The sequence below is a fragment of the Notamacropus eugenii genome, chromosome 1 (genome assembly GCF_028372415.1).
Source record: "Notamacropus eugenii isolate mMacEug1 chromosome 1, mMacEug1.pri_v2, whole genome shotgun sequence".
Classification (NCBI taxonomy): domain Eukaryota; kingdom Metazoa; phylum Chordata; class Mammalia; order Diprotodontia; family Macropodidae; genus Notamacropus; species Notamacropus eugenii.
In genome coordinates this window covers 707597336-707619668 of record NC_092872.1, presented here as the reverse complement: position 1 = coordinate 707619668, position 22333 = coordinate 707597336, and the positions used below count along the sequence as shown (strand labels likewise).

The window sequence follows — 22333 nt, the reverse complement described above, 5'->3', positions numbered from 1 at the left end:
GGGCCAGGAGCGGCTGCGCGGGCCCTTTAATCATCAGCAGAGGGCTAGGGCGGGGCGGGGAGAACCCTGCTGGGCACGCGCCGGGGGCTGGCCGCGAGCCCGCTCCCCTCCCCGAGGAAACCGAGCTAATGAGGAGCTGTCCGGAACTTCCTGTTAGTCCGTACGCTAACGCCGTCCGGGTGGAAGGAAGTGCATTAAACGTGAGCACCGCCGGGACCTCTTTCCCTGGACGCAAGGTTCCGGCTGATCGCAGGCCCCATGCCCAGCCCCGCCCGCCGCCACCGCCGCCACCGCCGCCTCCTCCCCGCAGCCGGGCGGGCGCCATGGCGGCTACTGCGGCGGCGGGGGCCGCGGGGGACGGCGCGATGAAGCCGCTGCAGAGCGCCATGAAGCTGGCCCACGGGGCCATCGAGCTAGACGCTGGCAACCAGCCTTTGGTGAGCGGGGCCGGGGAGCCCCGGGAGGGGATCCGAGGGGGAGGGGCGGCCCCTGTGGAGAGGGGGAGGAGGCGGGGAAGCCCCCGTGAGAACGAGAACGGAAAGGGGGAGGGGCAGCCCCCGTGGAGAGGGGGAGGAGGCGGGGAAGCCCCCGTGAGAACGGAAAGGGGGAGGGGCAGCCCCCGTGGAGAGGGGGAGGAGGCGGGGAAGCCCCCGTGAGAACGGAAAGGGGGAGGGGCAGCCCCTGTGGAGAGGGGGAGGAGGCGGGGCAGCCCCCGTGAGAACGAGGACGGAAAGGGGGAGGGGCAGCCCCTGTGGAGAGGGGGAGGAGGCGGGGAAGCCCCCGTGAGAACGGAAAGGGGGAGGGGCAGCCCCTGTGGAGAGGGGGAGGAGGCGGGGAAGCCCCCGTGAGAACGGAAAGGGGGAGGGGCAGCCCCCGTGAGAACGAGGACGGAGAGGGGGAGGGGCAGCCCCATGGGAAGGGGGAGTCTATGTGAGAAAGGAAAGGCGCCCCCCGCCCCCCTGGGGCTCACTGTCCCTGTAGAAGGGGGGATGCCCTCGCACCGAAGCCCTCAGGTATTGGGAGATCTCCGGCTCCCGGCTCCCCAGCTACATTCACCGTGTGTTCTCCTTAACCTCCTGGGGCCCCGGGCTGGGAGATGCTAAAGTAAGAGCGAACGGGCCGTGGTCTGGGAGCCCCGGGACCTTGCCCTGGTCCCCTGGGAGATGGGGGGCGGACGCAGGCAGAGTGTGGTGAGGAATCCGCGGGGGGACAACTGGCCTTATTAAAGGTACAGCCCTTCCCGTGGTCCTGAATGGTTGGGGGGAGTCCCGAGGATGAGCACTGACAGGCCTCCCCCAGGGTGCAGAGTGCTCCTGGGGCATTCGATGGGGGGACCCTTCACTCGAGGCAGATCTCCACCCTCGTGCGCCTGTCCTGCCCAGCCCGTGACCGCCCGGCTTTTGTAGCTAAAGATAAGGTAGTTCCTCGGGGAGTTGTTTGGTTTGGAATCCTGACTCCCAGTAAGTAGTCAGGAGTAATAATAGTGAATAAGAGCGAGGCCCTGAGAAGGATTGTGGATCGTTAATAAGACGCACAAGTAGAAAAGCAGGCTGAGCCAGCTACTAGACTGGCCGGGATGGAGGAAGGTGCTAAATGCCAGGTGTAGGATGAAATCCAAGTTCCTGAATCTAGTTCCTTTTTTCTGAGTTTATGTTCCTGGGGATCATGTTTCTCTTGATATCGGGAATTCTGTACAGAATTCGTATTGGCCTCCTAATGATTACTGAAGGTCAACAGTACTTTAAGTTGCAGACCTGAGATGCTGGAGCCCCATTGAGGTTCCACAGCTCTCAACTATGTCAGACTGGGGTAATCTCCCCAGGGGATGTTTAAAGGTGCAAAGCAATAAGGAGATTCCCCATTTTTGAAAGGAACTCTCAAAGCATCACATAACCCCAGTGGACTGAATCATATATATGCATTATGCATTGGGCTAGATGTTAACATGGGTGCATTCTTAATACATGAAACCATAAGTTATTATATACTTTTAGATTCGTATATACCCAACTGGGGACAGAAAAAAGTAGTAAAGGAAGAGGCGATTCAAGGATATTTCTGAATTAACTGATTTGTTAAAAATTTAAAAAGCCCCCAAAACTGAAATTTTTTAAAAGCTACAGGTTGTGGGAATAGGAAGGAAACTCCATGATCAAGGGTATGAGAAGTTTTAGCTGACGCTGCTTCTCCTATTCCTCTTAAGCGAGAATTTCATTTCCTTCTTGTGTCTAAGGAGAAGTCAGAGAGAAGATGCCCAATTGATTTCCAGTCACTCATTGCATAATTTTGATATGGGTTAAACTTTATAGACAGCAAGAGTGCTTTAAAGTTGGGAAATTCACCACATTAAATTTAGATTGTTCAAATGGAGTCTCCTCTTTCAGTCTCAGCAATTCAGTATCTGGACTTTGGTTCAGTCAGTACTGCTGATTAGACTGTTGGGAGAGAAGAAATAGAATCAACCAAAAGTGGGTGCAACAGGAACTGGAGGTCCTCACTCACTGATAGATGGGAGGGTTGGTTTAACCCAGGGATGGGGAACTTCACATCTGGATTGAGTCAGAGGGTCCCACCTGAGGACATAGAGAGCCCCATGTGGCCTTGAGGCTGCAGATTCCCTACCGCAGGACCTGTTGTTTGAGATGCTTGAGTTTTCTAGGCCAGTAGCAGGTAGAGCAGTCCTTGACTGACTTTGCCCTTGCTGACTTCACTGTCTCCTTTCCTCTTTGAAAAACAGGAGGCTTATCTGGAGTACCTGAAGAGCATCCACTACATTTCCCAGGTGCTGCTGGAAGAAGCAGGGACTCCAAAAGGTACCAAGGGACTGTAGCTCCTGGGCCCAGAAGTGTTAAGTCTGCCTTTGCTCTGAGCAGCTTCTTGTCACTTGGCAGGTCCTGGGTTTCAGATTTTTTTAGATTTTTCCAAACTTCTCATAATAAAGAGATTTAGCACTTGAAAGTTGGACATAGCCAATCTCAGTTGTTTGCAGAGAGAAATTCCCAGGGTCCTCAAGACTTGTTCCCTGTAGTCTCTTTTAGTTCTACAATGTTTCTTCCTAAGTGGAAAGATGTAAGGAGATCCCTCTGCTTGGAGTTGGATTTTATGTTGTCCCATTGCTGATAACATGTGAAGACTAGGTGGGAGCTGAACTCACTGGTCTGTTGAGGAGAGCCCTGGTCTGAGGGTCATGAGACCTGGGATTCATTCCTAATGGGTCTTAGAAAAGCTGAATCCCCTACTGGGAGTCGTCAGTTCTCTGCTCTATGCTACTAGTTCAAATATGTAAAATAGAAGCAATAATTCTAGTGCCTTCTTTACTTCCCAAAGAAGACTCAATGTATAAATGAGGACAGTAAGAGAAGAGAAAAGAGAAAGCTATAGGATTAGAATGTGTTCCTCGAGGTGCAGTGGGGGAGGAGGTAGTTCTTGCTCACTTCACCCTTTATCTTGCCCTCCCTTGGGAAGATCCCTGTTTGGAGATCCAGCTGAACCCAAACTCACTCTCTTATGTCTCCATCAGAAGGGGGTGACACTGTGACTCCAGATACCCCAAAGATGCTAAAGCTGGCTGAGCAGTGTTTGGAGAGGGCCAAGTCAACAGCTGCCAAACTGGGTGAGTGCTTAGCAGAAGGGAGGCCTTTCTGGAGTGTCAGAGAGGCCTCCTTCTCTCCTTCACCTTTGACACACAAGAGTCTTCTGACCCTTGGCTTTGGGTGTCATTCAGGGACAGCCCTACTGAAACCAGTGATCCCTACAACTCTTCCGGGCCACAATCCAGCCAGCCGACACCGCAGAGTATATTCAGATGAAGGAGGAAAACTATGTTCTTTCTTGCCCCCTGAAATCTTCCAGAAGCTGCAAGTGGTGGAGTCACCAAGTTCTAAGAAGTAAGAGGGGCAAACCCAGTGTTAGAGCCTTCCCAAGGTATCTGTAGTGAGGACTGAATGGGACAGGGCAGGTCACACTTAGTAGAACTCCAAAGTCTGACTTGAGAGCCTTCCTCTGCTTCTCCTGGTTCCCTGGGCAGCTCCTTTCATTGCAATTGCCTTGACAGCACCTGAAAAGATAGAGAACCTGGTTTTCTACAGGAACCTAAGTTGGGACAGATAGGTCCACTTTGTTTCTCACCTCTGTCTCAAGAGTGGGCTCTCCCATAGCCTCCAGAATCCCTAAATGCAATAGAAGGCACCTTAGCTCCATGAGGTCCCTAGTTTGATAGATTTTACAGCAGGTTCCCCCTTTAAAGCATTGAAACCTGTCAGGCATCTTCACTCTGTAGACCCAGGTCTTCTTTGGATGTAACATATACGACAAATAAGGGAGGTGGGGCATTTGGCCATGCTGTAAGGTCTCATGGGATGTGATAATCATTTAACTCTAGACTTTTATCAGTGGGAATGTGTGTGTGTGTGTTTGTTTGTTTGTTGGGGGGCCCTGGGGTACCAGTCAGTACAACCTCCTCTTGTGCCACTTGAAGCAAGGGGCTCTGAGAGGGGCCACTAGTTCTCTTGATGACTCTAGGAACAGCAAGGATTGCCAAAGTACATTGAGGATGCCAAGGCAGGGTGTCAATTTATGGAAACTTTGCAGGGAATTGACGCCCCTGGAAGAAGCCTCATTACAGAATCAGAAGCTGAAAGCTTCCTATGAGGCGCGGATGGCACGGCTGAATCCCAGCCAGGCGGTGCAGAAGACATCCTTGGTGAGCAGGGCCTGGGCTCAGTGACTGGTCTCTGGCAAGATTCTGAAGAATCTCTTGGCTGAGGCATGTTAGAATGGGAGCTGAGGTTTGGGGGTGCTGGCAGCAGGGAGGGGCTGGAACAGGGATGATCTGGGGAAGCAGGCTGACTATGATGGAAGGAGCCTCACTTTTCTACTTCCATGTCACAGACTCTGTCTCTGCAGAGGCAAATGATGGAGAACTTGGTGATTGCCAAAGCCCGAGAGGAGACAGTATCCTTTCCAGCTCCTTTGGTATTTGTACAAGAAGTGTGGAACTTACATCTCACTTGAGTGTGTGGAAAGATTTGAGAGCCCTTTGAGCCAGGGATGACTGGGGAGATGGCTTTAATTTTATCTGACCCTGGAAAGAAGCTCTCTCCTAAGAAGCTTTTAGTCCTGGGAGCAGCTTTTATCTTTGCCTCAGTATCCCCCAGCTCTTAGTGTTGGTCCTCTCAGTTTAGGGACTTGGACAAGTCCAGAGATGTATCTCCTTGACTAGACTGCCCCTAGCTGCAAAGAAAGATGGAGGAGCGCAGGCTGCGGCTGCAGGAAGCTGCTAACAGGTGAAGCTTGTCGCACACTCTCAGAGCGTTTGAAAAGTGGGGATCTTCTCCTTGGCATCCCTGAGTCACTGCCCCCATGCTCTCTCCACAGGAGGTTCTGTAGCCGAGTGACCCTGACCCCAGAAGAGCAGGAGCAGCGAACCCTTTATGCTGCTATCCTGGAGTATGAGCAAGACCATGTAAGTCCAGGCCTCACCTGTGGTCGGATTGGGTTGGGTTGGGTTGGCTTTTCTCTCCCAAGGAGGGCCAGCCTCTTGCTAGGAGTGGCTGGGTGGCAGTGAGGAACAGGTAGCCTTCGAAGGGGCTTCTCCTAGGTTCTGGCAGGTGTGCCTGGGGAAGCAGCATGTCCCGGGAAGAGGCCAGGGATGGGCTGAGGAAATACTGCTGGTGACCATGCCTCCTCTCTTCTGGCAGGATTGGCCAAAGCACTGGAAAGCCAAGCTGAAAAGAAACCCCAACGACCTCTCACTGGTGACCGGCCTCATCTGCCACCTCCTCAGGTATCAAAGGGCTGGATACCTAGGAAGAACCTAACTAACCTTTGTGGGGCCTTCAAACTGGCAGAGCCAGTTACATTTATTGTCTCATTCGAGCCTCCCAGCCAGCCTGTGAATGAGGAATTACAGGGAGACTGTGACTTGTCTATGCTGTCGAACCCAGATCTTTCTACCTCCAATCCAATGTCAGGATGCCTAGGGAGGTCTTGCTGGGCCTCAGATTCCTCATCTGTAAAACGAGGAAGCTAGATTGTACGACTTTGGAGGTCCTTCCAGCTCGAGATCTGTGGCCCTTTGATCTCAGGCAGATAAACATCTTATCTGCTCTAGCTTTCTTGGGTTAAGACTAGAGGTACCAAAGCCTGGGCTTCTTCTGCTTGTTTATAACGTGAGTCACTCAGCAAATATTTATTAAGCATCTTCTTGCCAGGAGCTGAGTTGGCTGATCAGTCACTTTTCAATTGTGTCTGACTTCATGACCTCATTTCGGATTTTCTTGGCAAAGACACTGGAGTAGTTTGCCATTGCCTCCTCCAGCTCATTTGACAGATGAGGAAACTGAGACCAACAGGGTTGAATGACTTGCCCAGGGTCACCCAGGTAGTGTTTGAGGCAGGATTTGAACTCAGGAAGATGAATGTTCCTGACTCCTGGCCCAGCACCATGTGCTATGGCACCCTCCAGCTGCTAGGGATGCAAACACACAAGTGGAACAGCCCTTGCCTGTTGGGGTAATCAGGTACATGAAGCTAGACAGACATAGAAGAGGGGAAGGGGGAGGGCACTGGCAGCTGAGGAGAATCAGGAAAGGGTCTGGGGACAAGGTGGAACTTCTCCTGAGGTTTGAATGAAGCTAGGAATTCTTCAGAGACAGGAGGAGCCTGGAGTATGCACCCAGCAGAAGGCAGAGGTATGTGAATGGGAATGGAGCCTAAGGGGAGGAAGCCAGGTGGCCCCAACTCTGGGGATTCCAGAGCAAGGGAGGCGCTTCTGTTTGCTCCTCAAGGGGAGGAGGAGGAGCCTCTAGATATTAAGTAGGACAGTGGCACCATCAGCTCGGTATTTAAGGAAAGTCACTTTGACTGATGCTTGGGGGAGGGATTGCATACAGGAAGATCAATTAGGAGACCCTTGCAGTGGTCTGGGTAAAAAGCGAAGGAGGCCTGAACATGAGAGAAAGGCTGGGGGCAGAGGTGCAGTGGTGATGGGTTGTTTGTGTGAGGTGAGTGAGTCCACCCCCACCCCCCACTGGAAAAGAAAAAATAAAAGTATAAACTTTTGTTTAAGGAGTTTAACTGGAGGAGGGGAGATTTGGGATAGTAGATTGAGAAGACAGTAGAGTACATTGAGTGTGTTTTAATGATGGAGAGACTTGAGCATGTGTGTAAGTACACATTTTGGGATAATCTACTAGGGAAAACAGGAGGGGATGGGATAGAGGCTGCACAGGGGAGTATATGGTCCCCTGTTCCTCAGAGACTGGAGTGCAAGGGGAATGGATGATGCTGTCAAGGAGGGGTACGATGTAGAGAAGGGAAAAAGGACTCACAGCAGTGGCCTCTTTGGGAGAGCTTAAACAAGGAGCTGGAGGGCCAGCGGCCCTCAGCTCCACAGTGAAGAGAGACCAAGCACGTGGATTCTGAGTGGTCAGGGGAGATAGAAAGCTGAAGTCAGGCTGGAAACAGAAAATCTTGCTGACAGAGATCCTTCTATCAGGCTGCTTTGACTCTCCTTTCTGATCCTTTAGATTTCAGTAGCCCTTCCTAAGTGCCTAGAACCCTTTCACGTGAATAGAGTCCTCCTATGAGAGAGGTAGATCAGGGAGGGCTTGGACACCTCATTACAATGAAGGAACTTTGTGCTTTATCCCTGGCTGCACAGTGGCTTCTGGGGCAGAAGGGTCAGGGGCTGGGTCCTTGGCCCAGCCATCCTTCCCTGATGTCATGACTGACTCAGTGCTGCTTAGCTGCCTTTTTAACCAACTACTCTCCCTTGGCTTATAGTTTCCCTGACCATCCAGTCTCCCAACTCCTGAAGAAGCTACAGTGTGCCGTGTACAACAGGCTGTACCCCATTATCAGCAAGCACGCCACAGACTCCAAGACCGGCCTGGGTTGCCCTTCCCTTTCCCTGGACACAAATGGGCTGCTGGCCCCTGGCAGTCGGCGGCTTCGAGCCTCCCAAAGCCTCTACTGCATGTTCACCCTCCCTGAGCCCGTCAGGCTGAACCAGGAAAGCTCACCAGCTGGCCTCCCCACCCCTCTGCCACATCCTGGCTCCCTGAACAAAGAAATGGAAGGCAGCTCCACAGGCTCCCCTTCTCCCCTGGTGGACATCACTCCCAGTCTGCTGGACAAGGACAGTTCCTTTGAGGACCTGGAGCATCTCTTATCAGCTCCAGACACCTGGGTCCGAGGTCCAGGGGGGCTCCCAGGGTCACAGAACCCCAGCAAGAAACCGGTGACGTTGGTGGAGCAGCTCAAGAGTATTGTAAAGGATGTGCACAATGCCATCGGTGAGGGTCAACAGCTGGGCAGTGACATGATGGGGAAGAAAAGGGGAGTCTGAGTTGGAGCCAAAGATCAGATTACACTTGTTTTCACCCAGCCCCAGTGTGAGTCTCCTGTTCTGATGTTCCTTGGCCACAAGAGGGAGCCATGTCCCACCCAACTGTGACCCCTGGTTCCCTTAGCTCTCCTGAGCAGAGATTGCTTGTTCCTGCTGTTAACCACAACTACTTCACCCTGGACACCCCATGGGTATCAGGAGCCTGCTGGCCTAAGTGACTGTGGCCAAGTGGCTTGGTGGTCCCCAGGAAAGCCTCAGGAACAGGTGGTAGTAGTAGGGAGGGTGGCAGAAGGAGAGGAGAGAACAGCCTCAGCCTTTAGCTCCTACTGAATTCCCATGCAGACCCGTTACTGGGAGGGTCAGAGCTGGACTCACTGCACACAGATCTCTTCCTTTTCACTGCCAGTCTGCAGTCCCACCCTAGACTGAGGCTGACTACAGCTTGGGTTTGCTGTTCTTAGGGTCTCTGGCATAAGCTGAGGAGCGGCGCAGGGGATGCAGGTCTCTAAGAAGGGAAGATTGCTTCCCCTATGTCTTTACAGAGTCTCTCTCTGGGTTAGAATTCACAGGTAATAGCCATTAAGATAGACAGGGTCCAGCGGCTTCTGCCCATTGGATCAGGCACATTCCCATGCTGCCTGGGTACCTACCGATCCAGCATCTATGGAAAAATAGGAAGCCAGCAGAAGGTGTTTAGGTGTGAACCTCCTGGGGATTAGAGCAGGATGACAGTGTGGACTTTTCCACAGATCTATTACCCAATAAAGACCTCTGGAACTTGGGACTCCTTAGCACTTGCCGTGGCCTCTCATGAATGTCCTTAATTCTACTCCCGGCAGACAGATTGCTTTCCCTTACCCTCCTGGCATTTGAGGGATTAAATACAGCTGCCTCCAAGGATCGATGCCTGGCCTGCATTGAGGAGCCCTTCTTCTCCCTGCTATGGACACCGCTGCTGGCTCTTTACAGGTATGGCAGCTCAGGCTGGCTGGTTCTCTGTGCCTACTGGCAGCTGCTCTTCAGCATGAGCTTTTCCCTCATTGCCTGACAACTAGAGCTGACCAGAAGGGGAAGGGACACCCTTGCGAGGTGATGGCTTCCCCATATCAGAGGTCTACAAGCAGAGATTGGAAAGTGACTCACCCCATTAGTCAGGATTCCTTTGGGTGTAGGTTAAAGGGCCATGGGGGTTCTTTCTAGCTCTGAAATTCTGTGAACCTGTGGAGACAAGACTCGTCCTTCTGTTTGCTTTTCAGAGGCTCCCTAGGCCGCTCCTGCCCGTGTGGGTTTCTTCCTTTTCCCAATATTCATTTTCTTTATCACTCATGTGGCTCTTATGCACAGGAAACCAGAACCATAAGCTCGCTCTGGTCCGAGACCGTGTCTCACATTACCTTTGAAGCCTTTCTGTGACTGTCACCCAGGATCATATCTGAATTTTTTTACCTGCTTGAATTTGCCACATCGTATGTGAAGTCCTCTGGCTTGTTTTTAACTTTTCCTTCTTCAGACACTAGCTGTGTGTTGCTGGGCAAGTCACTTAAACTGTTTCGGCCTCAGTTTCTTTAATTGTAAAATGGGGACAATAGTAGAACCTATTTCACAAAGCTGTCATGAGGATGAACCAAGATAACATATGTAAGACTTTACAAATATTGAGATGATTATGTAAGTGCTAGCTATTATTATAAATGCTAATTACCTGGGCTCAAAGCCTCTTATTTTTTCATTTTGGGTTATTTGTTTTTGTTTGTTTTGTTTTCTGATAAGATGTTTACTCTTCCTTGGTTCTAAATGAACCTTTATTTTTTTTGGACCAGTTCCCTAATGAGGCTATTTTAAATCCTTTTTTTTAAATTATATTTTATTTTTTTAAGAATCAGCTGTTTACTAAGGTGCTGGCTGGTCCCTTTGTAACTTGCTAGTTCCTTATGATTTTGTTGAAATGTTAGGTTAATATGTGATTACAAAATGCACTTGTTCTGCAGTAACTGAAGTCAGTTCCTCTGCCCCAGATTTCATGCTTTAGGTCCTACTCATGTGAATCCTTTCTATTTTTGGTCATTTTTTCTCTTTATTTGAGTTTTGACATTTTATACTTCAACACTACCTGGTTCATGACCTGGTTGCCTCATTATTTATTACCTGGTTACCTTATTAACTTTGATTATAAAGACTAAAATACAAATGAGGACCCAGAAGCTTTTTATTTCTAGTATCATACTTCCCCTGTCTTGTCTAATAAAAGGTCAGCTTTTGCCTTCTGTGTTCCTCTTGTTTATTTAGGTTTTCTAATTTTATTTCTGGTCATAATTAGAATTCATTCCTTAATTCATTGTGGGGAGAGGGAGTTGATCCTTATTCTTTCGTAACCGTCTTTAGGTGCCTATCTCATTTTGGGGTTCGGTAGTGTTCCAATTTGCATTTCAAGTCTTTATGTGGTTCTTCCTCTCATCTCGTCTTTCATCACAGGCTTGGGGATCATCTTTGTGTGTGCCCTTAGTATGGTTTCTGAAGAAACATCCAACTTGATTTTCCTTGGACCTGATAAGGAATTCCCAACCCTCATTCCCACACATGCACACCTGAGACCAGTATGAAGGATGACCCCACAGTGCTTTGGTGGGAAGGGCTGAGGTACAGATGACCCCTCCCACCTACCCTCTCTTTCACAGAAGGGCCCTCCTCTAGAACCCCAGATCTCTGAGACCACTGGGGTTAGGAAGTTTACATTCCCTGTGCTGTTGTTCCTCCAAGCCCCGTCCAAGCCTCACCTCTCTTCTGACAGGATTGTCTACCAAGCCCGGGAAACAGCCCTGAGCAGGAGTATGGAGCTCTGTGGAAATATGCCTCCATCTGCCCTGGGCATATCCTCCAAACTCTTCCCTCAGGAGTCAGGGCTCAGACGCTCAGGTTCCTATCCTTACTGTACAGCAGTCCAGGAGCTGGGACTCATGGTTCTGGAGAGCTGTCCTCAGAAGAAGCTGGAGTGCATAGGTAATAGAAGGGACAGCCTGTTCTTTGGGGCTAGGGCAGGTGAGGAATATACCTGGCTCATGAAAACTTACTCTTCTACACCTTGCAGTTCGAGCTCTTCGCATAATCTGTGAGTGTGCTGAGGAATACTGTGGTGCCAAGGAGTCACGTCTACAACCCAGCATGATGGCCATGTGAGTATCATGCCCAATTCTGGGCCCTTGGCCCTGGAAATTGACTTTCCCGTTGGTAGTCACATTAGGAGTACTCGAGGAGGAACATGCGCTGAGCATCCCGGGCTCAATCTTACCTTTTTCTGGCAGTGGTGCTGAGGGTCTCTGTACAATCCCCAGGGGCCCACTTCTTAAAGACATGAGCAGCAGGGAGAAGTCTTTGTCTGCTACAGAAGCTGCGCATAGAGCCAGGCTAGCTTCAGAGGTGATTCCACAGAACTCAGTTCGTCACCCCCTGAAAAGTGTGTGTGAGTGCAGCTTCTGTGCCCAGTTGGCGTCATGGCCATCAGAGTCAGCTCAGGGTTGAGGAGATGGTTCAGTTTCTGCTGCTGGGAGCCCAATTATAGAAGTGCTTCCACTGTAGCTCCAGAGGCTTATTCTGGGCTGTAAGCCTACATCTCCATCTGGGCAGCTCTAGGATGGAGCCCTGAAGTCTGGGCATGAAGACCTGGGTTCCAAGCCTGCCTCAAACCCTGGACAGCTCACTTAACCTATCTCAGCTTCACTTTCTTCATCTGCAAAATGGGGATAATAAGAACATGTACTTCCCCTAGGTGGTTGTGAGGATCCGATGAGATAATAATCAGTAAATGTTTATTAAGGGCCTACTATCTGCCAGGCTCAGTGCTAAGTGATAGGGATACAGATAGCAAAGGTATTTTGCCCCCAGGGAGCTTACAGTCATCGAAGGAAGCTGTCAGGGGAGGGTGGATGAGGAAAAGGAGGTCTCAGGAAGGCTGGGGCATATACTGACTATGAGCTTTGGGGTACAGAGTCCTGGAGTGACCTTTCCTGTTCTGTGTCTCCTGTTTTCAGCACAGGAAAGGCAGGGCTGAATGCAGTCAGGGAGCTGGAACTGTCTAAAGTCAAGGACTCTCCAAGACGGGGATGGCAATGGCACAATGTATTTCCCTAGAGAAACGATAATAGCTAACACTTATACAGCACTCTAAACCTCTTACACAGACAGGTTCTACCTGGCTGCACTCTCAAAGCTCATAGTTAGTATATGCTCCAGCCTTCCTGAGAGCCCCCTCCACAAACCAGGGCAGAGGGTTCACAGAGACTTCCTAGGAGATGCCCTTTTTACTCTCACTTTATTATGTGACCCTCATTTCACTGTTCCCATCCCACTCAAGGCCCTAATGTCCTGCCCCCTGAGTTTAAATGCTACTACTTTTTCTTGTTTTGGGGTCTCCCAGATCCTTGGTTTCTTTATCCTTCCTGCTCCTAATCCCACTATCTGACCCCCAGCAGTTGGGCAGCTGCCCACCTCTCCCCTCTATTTTCTGTCCCTGTGTCTCTTAGCCATCACTCCACACCTTGGGATCTCATTCTTCTTGACATCCTCAGCCTGAAGCAGGTTCCTCATGAGCTAAGCCAAGTGGGAAAGGGCCTGAGGTCAAGAATAAGATGACCCAGGCTGGGGGAGGAAATTTGCTCCAAGTTGGGGGTTAGGCAGGTCCTAGACCCTGGGTAGCAATAGCAACTGTGGTTGATGGGTTGCAGTATGACCAGATGCTTATATCTTCCCCCCGTCCTTCTACAGGCCTCACAGAGCCAGGGGTCACAGTTAGAGTGCCAGGGGTCCTCCATTCAGGAATCCCACATGCAGATGAATAATCCTAGGCTAATCTATTAACATTTCTGTACTTTGAGTACAATAGCTCGTGCTGCAGTCATTGAAGATCAGTGGGGCACTCTGCAGACTTTTAGAAGCCACCTAGAGGTAAACTGTCACTATGATTGCTAGGGGCAAGTTAGGAGGAGATAAATGCTGTAACGGCAGGCTTGTTCTCAGAACCCCAGACATCTTTCTTTGAAGCCTGAAAATAGCTGCTTTCCCCTGTCCTTAGGGCTGGACTTGGTGCAGGCAGGGCTTGTGGCCTACTCTGTTCAAGGATCATCTTTCCGCAGATAATTCTCAGAGCTACTTTTCCAGCCGTAATCACCCTCCTAAGCTGCAGTCTCACATCACCACCTGCATCTTGGACTTCTCAGAGTAGGTGTCCCATTGACATCTTAAATTTAACATGTCTAACACAGAACTCATCACCTTTTCCCCCAAACTCTCCTCTCTTTCTGACTTCCCTGTTATTGTCAAGGGTACCACCACCTCCCAGTCATGCAGTCTCTGTGGCACCCTCAATTCCTCACTCAAACTCATTCTGTATAGCCAATTTGTTGCCAAATTTCTATCCTCATAAGATTTCTTGGACATGGCCCCTTCTCTTCTCTGCCTCTACCCCCGTTCTGGTCCAGGCCTTCTTGCCTCACACCTGCCTGAACTATTGTGGTAGCTGCTGGTTGGTCTCCCTGCCTCAAGTGTCTCCCCATGCCAGTCCGTGCTCCACTTGGCTGCCAGAGCGACCTTGCTAAAGCAAAGGTCTGCTCATGTCAGCCCCACCCCTACTCAGTAAACTCCAGGACCAAATATAAAATGCTCTGTTTAAGTTTTAAATGCCTTCACAGCCTGGCCTATTTCTTCTTTTTTCAGTCTCTTTTCCCCTAGGTTTCTCTGAAACCATCCCCTTCATCATTTCTTATAGCACAGTACTGTTGTATCCTATTCATATACCATCACTTGTTCAGACATTCCCGAATTGGTGGACACCCTTCGGGCTTTAAATCTGACACCATGAAAAAAGCTCTAAATATTTTTGTACATGCGGGTTCTTTTTTCTTCCTTTGATTTTTTTGGGGGGGAGACTAGACCAAGTAGTTGGTAAGGGTCAGAGGGTATGAACTGTTGAACAGTTTTGGGGCTTAGTTCCAAACTCATTTCCAAAATGGCTCTTTTCCAGCCTTCTTAAATATTCCTCTCTTCTACACCCTCCATGATCTAGCTATACTGATCTTGTTCCTTGGGCAGACCACCCCGTCTCCGTCCCAGGATGGTCCTCCACCATCTCCTTCCTCGTCTCCACCTCCCGGTCTTCCTGGCTTCCCCCAAGGCAGTTCAGGTGCCTTGTTCTTGAAGAGACCTTTCTCGGTCCCTCCCCACTGCTAGTGCCTGCTCTTAGAGATTACCTCCCATTCACACTGTACATATCTGGTTTGTGCAGTTTTTGTATATTTTTTCCCCAATTTAGACTGTAGAGTCCTTGAGGGCAGGGACCATATTTCTTCCTTTGTGTCCCCACACTTGTCAGAGTGCCTGGTGCGTAGTGGGGGAGGTGCTTAATAAATACTGCTGACTGCAAAACAGACTCATAAGAGGAGATAAAGGCAAGGGTGGGTGGGGTGCCAGGGGTAAGCAAAGCAAAAAAGCAGTCTTGTTGGCCAACCACTGAGTGCCAGGCACTAACTTAGGTGCTGGGTAAGCAAAGGCAAAAAAAATCCATCCCTGTCCTCGAGGGACTTATATACTACCGAAAGATATGTGTGCATGTATAGAAATATACAAAGTGAATGCATAAGTGTAATGTTGGTGGGGAGAAGACAGTTGGCCAGAGGTCAGGAAAGGCCTCATGCAGAAGGTAATGCTGGACAGTGGGGATCTGAGAGCCCTGAGGGAGAATAGTTGTCCAGGCTCTGGGCACAGCCTGTTCAAAGGAATGGGAGAGGGAAGTGTCATGGTCAGGAGACAGCAAGAAAGCCAGTTGGTGGGACCCTAGGGAGCAAAGAAGAGCCCCTAGATAGAGAGAAGGTGAAGGTGGTGCTGAGGGAGGTACAAAAGGAAGGGTTCAGGGGCATCTGTGGAGGGGCTGGTAGAATAGAGAGCAGCTTCCCTAGGAGGGCCTGGTACTATGTGGCTCCTGGCTCCTGGCCCCTGGCAGGCAGGGGTCATTCCCTTCATGTTCGTATCCTGAGCTCACCTGGATATTCACAGCAGCATTGCTAGAAAACAGCCTCTGTATCCCAGGGAGGTATAACCAGTTTATGGCTTCTGGGTGGGCCTTTCAGAGCCAGGATTCCTGTGAAATGCAAACTTGAGCGGGCAGGCAGCCCGACAGGCGTTCTGGCCTAATGTTCAAGGGGAAGGTGACCTGCTATTGGCAGCATCATGAACCAGAAAGATATGCTGGGGCCTGGGCTTCCAGCATTACCTGACCCTGGGCACTGAGAGGAGGACTCCCTCCCAGCCCCCACCTTCCCCCCTTCTCTCTACACCAGAGCTGAATTCACTTGGGAATCTGCAGGGGAGGTTCACAGCCAGCTGTGACTGACTCTGAAAGGTCTGGGCAGGTGCTAGAGAGGCTTCTCTAAAGGCCTGTCTTGCTCTTGGGGGATCTGCCTAGTTTTCGTGTGTGTGTGTGTCTGTGTGTCTGTGTGTCTGTGTGTCTGTGTGTGTCTGTGTGTGTGTTTGCGTGTATTTGCGTGTATTTGCTTGCTCTCCAGCACACAGTCAGTCCACCTCAGCCCCAGAGGCAGGAGAGGGCCTCTCATATTTTTCTTCTTTCCATTAATCTACTACCTTAAAGTAGTTTCACCTGGACAGCACCCTAAGTTTTACATTTTTCATGATTTATGATTAGAACTTAACAGTAAATGTCAACTCAGCCAGCTTACTTTGTAAACATTTTTATTTCAATGAATTTTAATGCTTTATAAAATTTCATCTTTACAGTCTTTGCCTCCCATTCCTGCTCACTTTTCCTCTTAGGTGCTCAGTTGGCGTAGACTTCGTTCTGGTACTGACTGCATTCCGTAAAGATGTACGTTCTGTGTTAATAACACCCCACTGTCCCTGTGCCACAACTGACGTAGCCGTTTCCCTCAGGTTCTTTTTCTGGCCGATCACACATAGTGCTGTTGTGAAAACTTTGGGCAGATTCCTCCTTTTTTTGCTTTTGGTCTCCACAGTGGGATTATTGGGTCAAAGGACATTATTGTTTTTGGACTTATAAAGAGAGATTATTTTACAAAAAGATTCAACTATCTTACTGTTCCACTAAAAGAAAATTATTGTGCCTCTTTCTCTATAACCCCACCAGCATTTAATTATTTTGGGCCAACGTGATGGGGGTAAGATGGCGCCTTAAAGGTGTCTGACTTGCATATCTTTAGATATTAGTTAGGGTAAGCATTTTTTTAAGCAGTAATTAACCGTTTGTGTTGCCTCTATTCATATCCTTTGGGCATTTTCCCACTGTGACTTATAAGTTATCTTTGTTATATTTTACCTGTTCCTTATGCATTTTAAATGTTTTTATCTGTCATATTTACCACAAATGTTTTTCCTAATCTTCTCTTTTTAATTCTATAAAAAATTTTTATTTTATATAAACACCATCTATTTTGTCACTAATAATGCCTTTAATTTTTAATAGAAACAAGCTTACTCCCATAATTCGAATAAAAAGTTATTCCACGTAGAAAACAGAAATATACTTTGTTCATTAGTTTTAGTATTTGGAATAAGCATGGGAGATTGATAGATTTCTCTCCATTTGGGCAACGCTAAAAACAAGCAGAAGAAAATATGAGGAGACAGATCATATTTATTCCATGTGCCCCACTGTGAAGCGTCTCATCTGTAGCTGGGACATGTATGTTTCTTTCCCTGGATCTCTGCCAGCCCATTCTCACCACACTACTTTTTGGTATGGGTAGCATTGTACCCTTCCGTCCTTGACGTCAGCCCACCTTCCCTCTGGATTCTAAGCTTTGATTCTTTATTTGCCTGGAATTCCTGAATTATTATCCTTAGGCCGGAGTCCCCTGACTGAGCTAGAAGACACCTAGGTGGTACAGGGAGTAGATAGCTGAGTTCAAATTCAGCCTCAGATCCTTACTAGCTGTGTGACTCTGAGCAAGTCACTTAACCTCTGCCTGCCTCAGTTTCCTTAACTGTAATATGGGGGAAATAACAGCGCCTGCCTCTTCAGGTTGTTATGAGGATCCGATGAGATGATATTTGTAAAGTGCTTGGCTCAGTGCCTGGCACAGAGTAGCTGCTTCATAAGTACTTGTTTCCTTCCTTTCTTCCTGTTTCTGGTCTCTCTGCAGTGGCGCCGATGACCTGCTACCCATCCTGTCATATGTAGTGTTGAAGAGTGACCTCCCCCAGCTGGTGTCTGAGTGTGCAGCGCTGGAGGAGTTCATTCACGAGGGGTAGGCATGGGAAGATGCCTCTGAGACTCAGGCTGAAGGGGCTGGGGAAGTGAAGCAGGAGGGCAGGCTCTTCTGTGGTTGGCAGTCTTACTGCTGGAAGAGGATCGGGAGAAAGGGCTAGGATGGGTACACAGAGGGGGTCAGTGAGTCTGGCCACTTGTTCTCTCCAGAGCTTTAAGCCAGTCAGTTGTCCTATTCTCTGTTCTGGTTAATAGTTCAGAATTACCGTATGCTTAGCAATCTAGAGCAGTCATTATATGGAAGATAGACATCTCGACCAGAAGTGTGATCCAGAGATAGTTAATTATAATAGGAGGTTTTCTTCCCAAGCTCCCATTTGTCTTAAAATTGTTGGGATCTTTCTTGTTCCCACACCTGCCCCACTGACTGTTTGACTTGGAGTCTCTCCTTGGACCCTCTCCTCTTTCTGGGAAATTAATATAGAACATGTGACTCCTTAAAGCCAAAGTCATTAGAAGACAGAACCAGAAAAGGATAACCCCTAGTTCTACCACCCACTGTCCCATCCATTGTGTCTTTCCCTTACCCTCATTTCCTTGGATGTGGGAAGAAGAGGCAGGAGGCCACCCCTATGTGGGGTCAGAGCCATTCACTAGCTAGCTGACAGTTGGGCTCATGAAACTTGACAACTCAGCAGCCTCCCTGGGGTGTGACCTGGGGAGCAAGTTGGACCAGCGGACCTTGGAGTCATCTGAACCTTAATGTGATGGGACAGGAAAGGGAGGGGGGGAAAGTGGAGGAGATCAAGAATAATGGTGGAGCTTGAGTGTTCTGGAAAATGGTCTCTCTGGGAGCATAGGCCCCCACTGGAGAGACCTTGGCTCTGTGATGGGCCCTTCGGAATCTTCCTGTGTAGCCCCTTAGCCTCTTGGAGTTGGGTGCTCCAACATGTGCTTCCATGCTTCCTCAGCCTTTTTGAGTATGCCTACATGCAGAAAATATCTCCTTTCATTTTCAGCATATCCACATTTTTTATTTATAAAGGCAAGAGTTGTCATGGTTCATAACCTGTTGGCCCACCAGATGTCCTCCGAGTTTGATAAAAAATGGAGTGTAAATTTGCAAAATTCAGTAAATCTCCTACTTAGCCGTGAGCTCTCTGTTCCATTCTCCAGGGCCTTACACGCAGTAGGTGTTCAGTAAATGCTTGTTGAGTTTCCTTCCAGCTTCCAGATGGTCCTGCTTTTCTGAGGTGCTTCTCAGCCTGCTCCAGCCAGAAGCCAGTCCTGAAAGGCAGAAAGGAATGTAGGGGGTAGGGCTCGCTCATGAGGGAGCTTGGCCCTGGAATGATACTGAGGCCGATCCTGCCAGCTTGTGTCCCCAGATTGATGATGGCCTTTGTCTGACCTCTTTGTGCCAGGTATCTTATTGGAGAAGAAGGTTACTGTCTGACCTCCCTGCAGAGTGCCCTGAGCTATGTGGAGCTGCTGCCACGGGGGTCTTTGGTGAAATAGCAGGAAGGAAGGTGGTCCTACCCTGGTCCTGCTAGTCCATGGAAGAGGATGGAGCAGCCATCCCTGGAAGATCCCTGAAGATGAGAACCTGCAGCTGCCCGTCCCCTCCCTTCCCCTACTTATCTTCCCAGAGAGAGCAGAGCAGAGCTTTCAGGGACCTCTGCCTCCAAGTCCAAGTTTGTCCTGGGCAGGGCTTCTTTTCCACGTTGCCTGGATAGTTTTGGTGGTTTGAACACAATCAGAAAGTGCCCTCCTGGCTTTATTTATCATCAAGTTCTCCTAACCTTCGTGCACCAGAAGCAGTGGAACCTTCTGGGAAATGGGCATGAAGCCTGAAAAATGTGACTTGTGCCCTTAGTCTCCTGGGCTTCTCACTTCTACCTTGACATCTGCTCTCTAGGGGGCATTGTGGGGAAAACCTGCTCCTCACGGGCAAGACTGACATCCCCCAATTCAGCCTTCCCTGTAGTTATCTGGGTATGTGCTTTCCCTTCCAAGGCCAGGATTGGGGAAGGGACTCTCAGCAAAGCTGGGATATTCCCAAAACTGCCAAGATGAGCCCCTGGCTTCTTGCAGCTTCTGTGAATGCAGCTGTAGGCATTAAGTGAGGCAGCTAGAAAATCATTACTGTCAAGCCCTGGGTTATCCCAGTGGCTGGTTTTCTTGGTCATTTCTATAACCCTTTCCCCTCTGTCAAGGCTGCCTCCCTAGGTTGGGAAGGGAGCCCCCCTTCCCACTCCCATACCCCATTGTCTGGCTTGCCCTTCACAGTGGCTCTATTCCTCATTCTCAACTTGGGGGCCAAAGCTCTTGAGGCTGTCATGAGTGTCATGCCCTGTCTTCTCTGAATGGTGCCCAGTGGGACATTCCATCTGTCCCCAGGCCTGTACCTTCTAGACCCCTAGGCTTTAGACCACTGTCGCTTCCTCAGAGCCTAGCGGGTGTGTGGCGTCAAAGAGGGGTAGAGCCAGAGAAAGCAAGAGATGAACAGGGAACACCCCCTGAGGAGGTGACATGGTGAAGAGTCTATCTAAGAAAACTGAACTGTCTCCCCTCCCCTGAATCAGCAAGCTAGAGGGAAGGCTCCATCCTGCACCTGGCTGGGAGGGATTCTGGGTCCCATGGACCCTCTCCTATCTAACCAGAGTATGAAGGGGTGGCTTCTGTGCCCCCTTGAAGGAGCCAGCCTCGGTAAAGGGGTTGCCTTGCCTGCAGACAGGTGCCAGGGTGTGCCCTGTGACCCATGTACATCTCACCAACAGCTACAGGCCTCGGGCCTCCAACTATTTTGCCAAGTTTTTAGGGCAGCTATGGCCCTCCAAACTTGGGCTCTGAGGTGGTTTTTCCAACCCCTTGCCCAAGAGGAGAATCCCAAGATTGAGGCCTGGGAAGCCCCAAGCTGAGCTGCTTTAGGGTATGCCCTTGGTAAAGAGCAGGGCCCAGAATCAGAATGTCTGTCTCTGTAGTAGGTGAGCCTGGCACAGGCCCTTTGCTGGCCTGGCCATCCTCGAGTGTGAAGATACCAGGAGCCAACAGTTTTTCTTCTTTATATTTGTCTCGTTCTATCCCTCTCCTCCACAGAGTCAGAAAGTGAAGGGAAAAGAATTCTGGTGCCCCCGACCCTTACTGTGGGGAAGTGGAGCCAGGCCTGTGAATGTGCTTGTGGTGATTAGGTTTGGGGAGCTCTGATCTCCAGGCTGCACCCAGTCTGACACTCACAAAGGACTGCTCTCTATAATCCCTGTCAAGGGGTTGGGGTCCTCTGTTGGAGACGGGGGCATCTTGCTTAGATTTCTCCTAAGAAACCAAGGAACGGAGGGGAAGGGATACGAAACCTGGCTTGGGGTGTAGCCTTCTGGGGTTTGGTTTTTCCTCCCTTTGTGACTGGCTATGCTCCCGCTGTATCTTAGTTCTTTACGGGGCCAGGCTGTTCTAGAGATCCTCCTAGAAAAAGCCCAGAATTTTTAAGCTATTTTGAGATAGAAGCAATTGTACTATATTTATTTATTTATTTGTTCAGCGTGCCTTGCTGGACACTAGATTTTTATCTGATCTGGTCCCTATATATACGTCTGGGAGGCTCTGGGAACAATTGCTGTCCCCGTGTACAGGGCTGCCGAGGTTTGGTTACCCTCCCACCTCCCCACCCCTCTCCCAGTTTGTCCTTTGCTTTGCCGTTGATCCTTTCCAGCCACAAGTGACCAAGGAGCTGTTGAGAACTTCTGCTGCTCAGATGAGTGCCAGAGATGGGTCCTGCTCGCACTAGCAGCTTGGTCCTTGCCAGTGGTGCTGGCCAGTCTGACCCTCTCCTGATGGTCTCTCTCTTCTGTCCCAGGCTTTTTGCTCCAAATTAGGAGTCCTCCCTTGACTTTCCTTGTGTTCTCTCCTGGGTCAATGTGAATCCTTTGATGTTCTATGGGCAAAAGCTAATCAACTCCTACTTCCCCTCCCACTAAGGTTTGTAAAGGGCTCTGAAGGTGCCTGGATGGGACAGGAGTATCTGCCAGACTCCACCTTGGCTTTGGCCCTGCTGCATCTGGAGCGTGATAATGTGTCAGAAAGACAGGCCCAAAGGCTGGGGAAATAAACATGTCGCTACTGGCCTTGTTTCTGCCTGGCTCACTACTTTTCCAATATTGCCTACACAGATTGGTTTAAGCCTTGGCTGTCATCTATTTGCATTTCTCCCAAAAGGGCAGTCTTCTTGAGGGCAGGAAGTATGTCTTCTGCCTCTTTGGTAACGATATCACCTGCCTCTTGCGTACAGAACCCTTTCCATGGGGTGTGCTTCCATAGGCCCTGGTGGTGGGGCTATAAGGATGCTTAAAGTTGCAGCTGTTCTCACTGGGAAAGACCCAAAAGAATTTCCTGGACTACATGAGCAAAAGAACCAAGGAGAGAGAGGGCTACTTTGGAGGGATGAACCACCACCCCCTCCCCTGTTCAATCCAGGGAGAGATGTAACATTAGAAGTGGCCAAGCCATCCCATGTTGGGAAATTGGTTATAAGTTGGGGTTCTTAACCTAGAGTCCATGGAGAGGGGTCAGGAGCTTTGCAGCCTTTGATGGTAAAAAGATTCCAGCTATTTTCACTACCCTTTGGTTTCCTTTATAATGCTATGCTATTACTGTATGCATTTGAAACAGTATTTTGAGAAAGGGTCCACAGACTTCAGCAGACTGCCAAAAGATTTATAACATGAAACACGTTAAGATTCCTTAGTCCAGGAGTTGCGGCTCAC

The 22333-nt window shown here is 49.7% G+C and overlaps 1 protein-coding gene across 2 annotated transcripts; it reads left to right on the top strand.

The window, feature by feature from the left end:
• The first annotated feature begins 35 nt into the window (after positions 1-35).
• Positions 36-21692, top strand: VPS9D1 (VPS9 domain containing 1). Of its 2 annotated transcripts, XR_011972921.1 has the most exons (16): positions 36-437; positions 2738-2813; positions 3521-3613; positions 3725-3887; positions 4591-4702; positions 4891-4953; positions 5233-5285; positions 5377-5464; positions 5700-5785; positions 7786-8297; positions 9190-9319; positions 11139-11347; positions 11436-11520; positions 13416-13561; positions 17512-17616; positions 18998-21692. XR_011972921.1 is itself a non-coding variant. In XM_072636384.1 (15 exons), exons 1-15 carry the CDS (start codon positions 129-131, stop codon positions 19089-19091), a joined length of 2178 nt encoding a protein of 725 aa, XP_072492485.1. In that variant the 5' UTR covers positions 36-128; the 3' UTR covers positions 19092-21692. The 2 variants fall into 2 exon arrangements, 1 of the variants encoding a protein (XP_072492485.1); XM_072636384.1 differs by lacking the exon at positions 13416-13561.
• Positions 21693-22333: the final 641 nt, after the last annotated feature.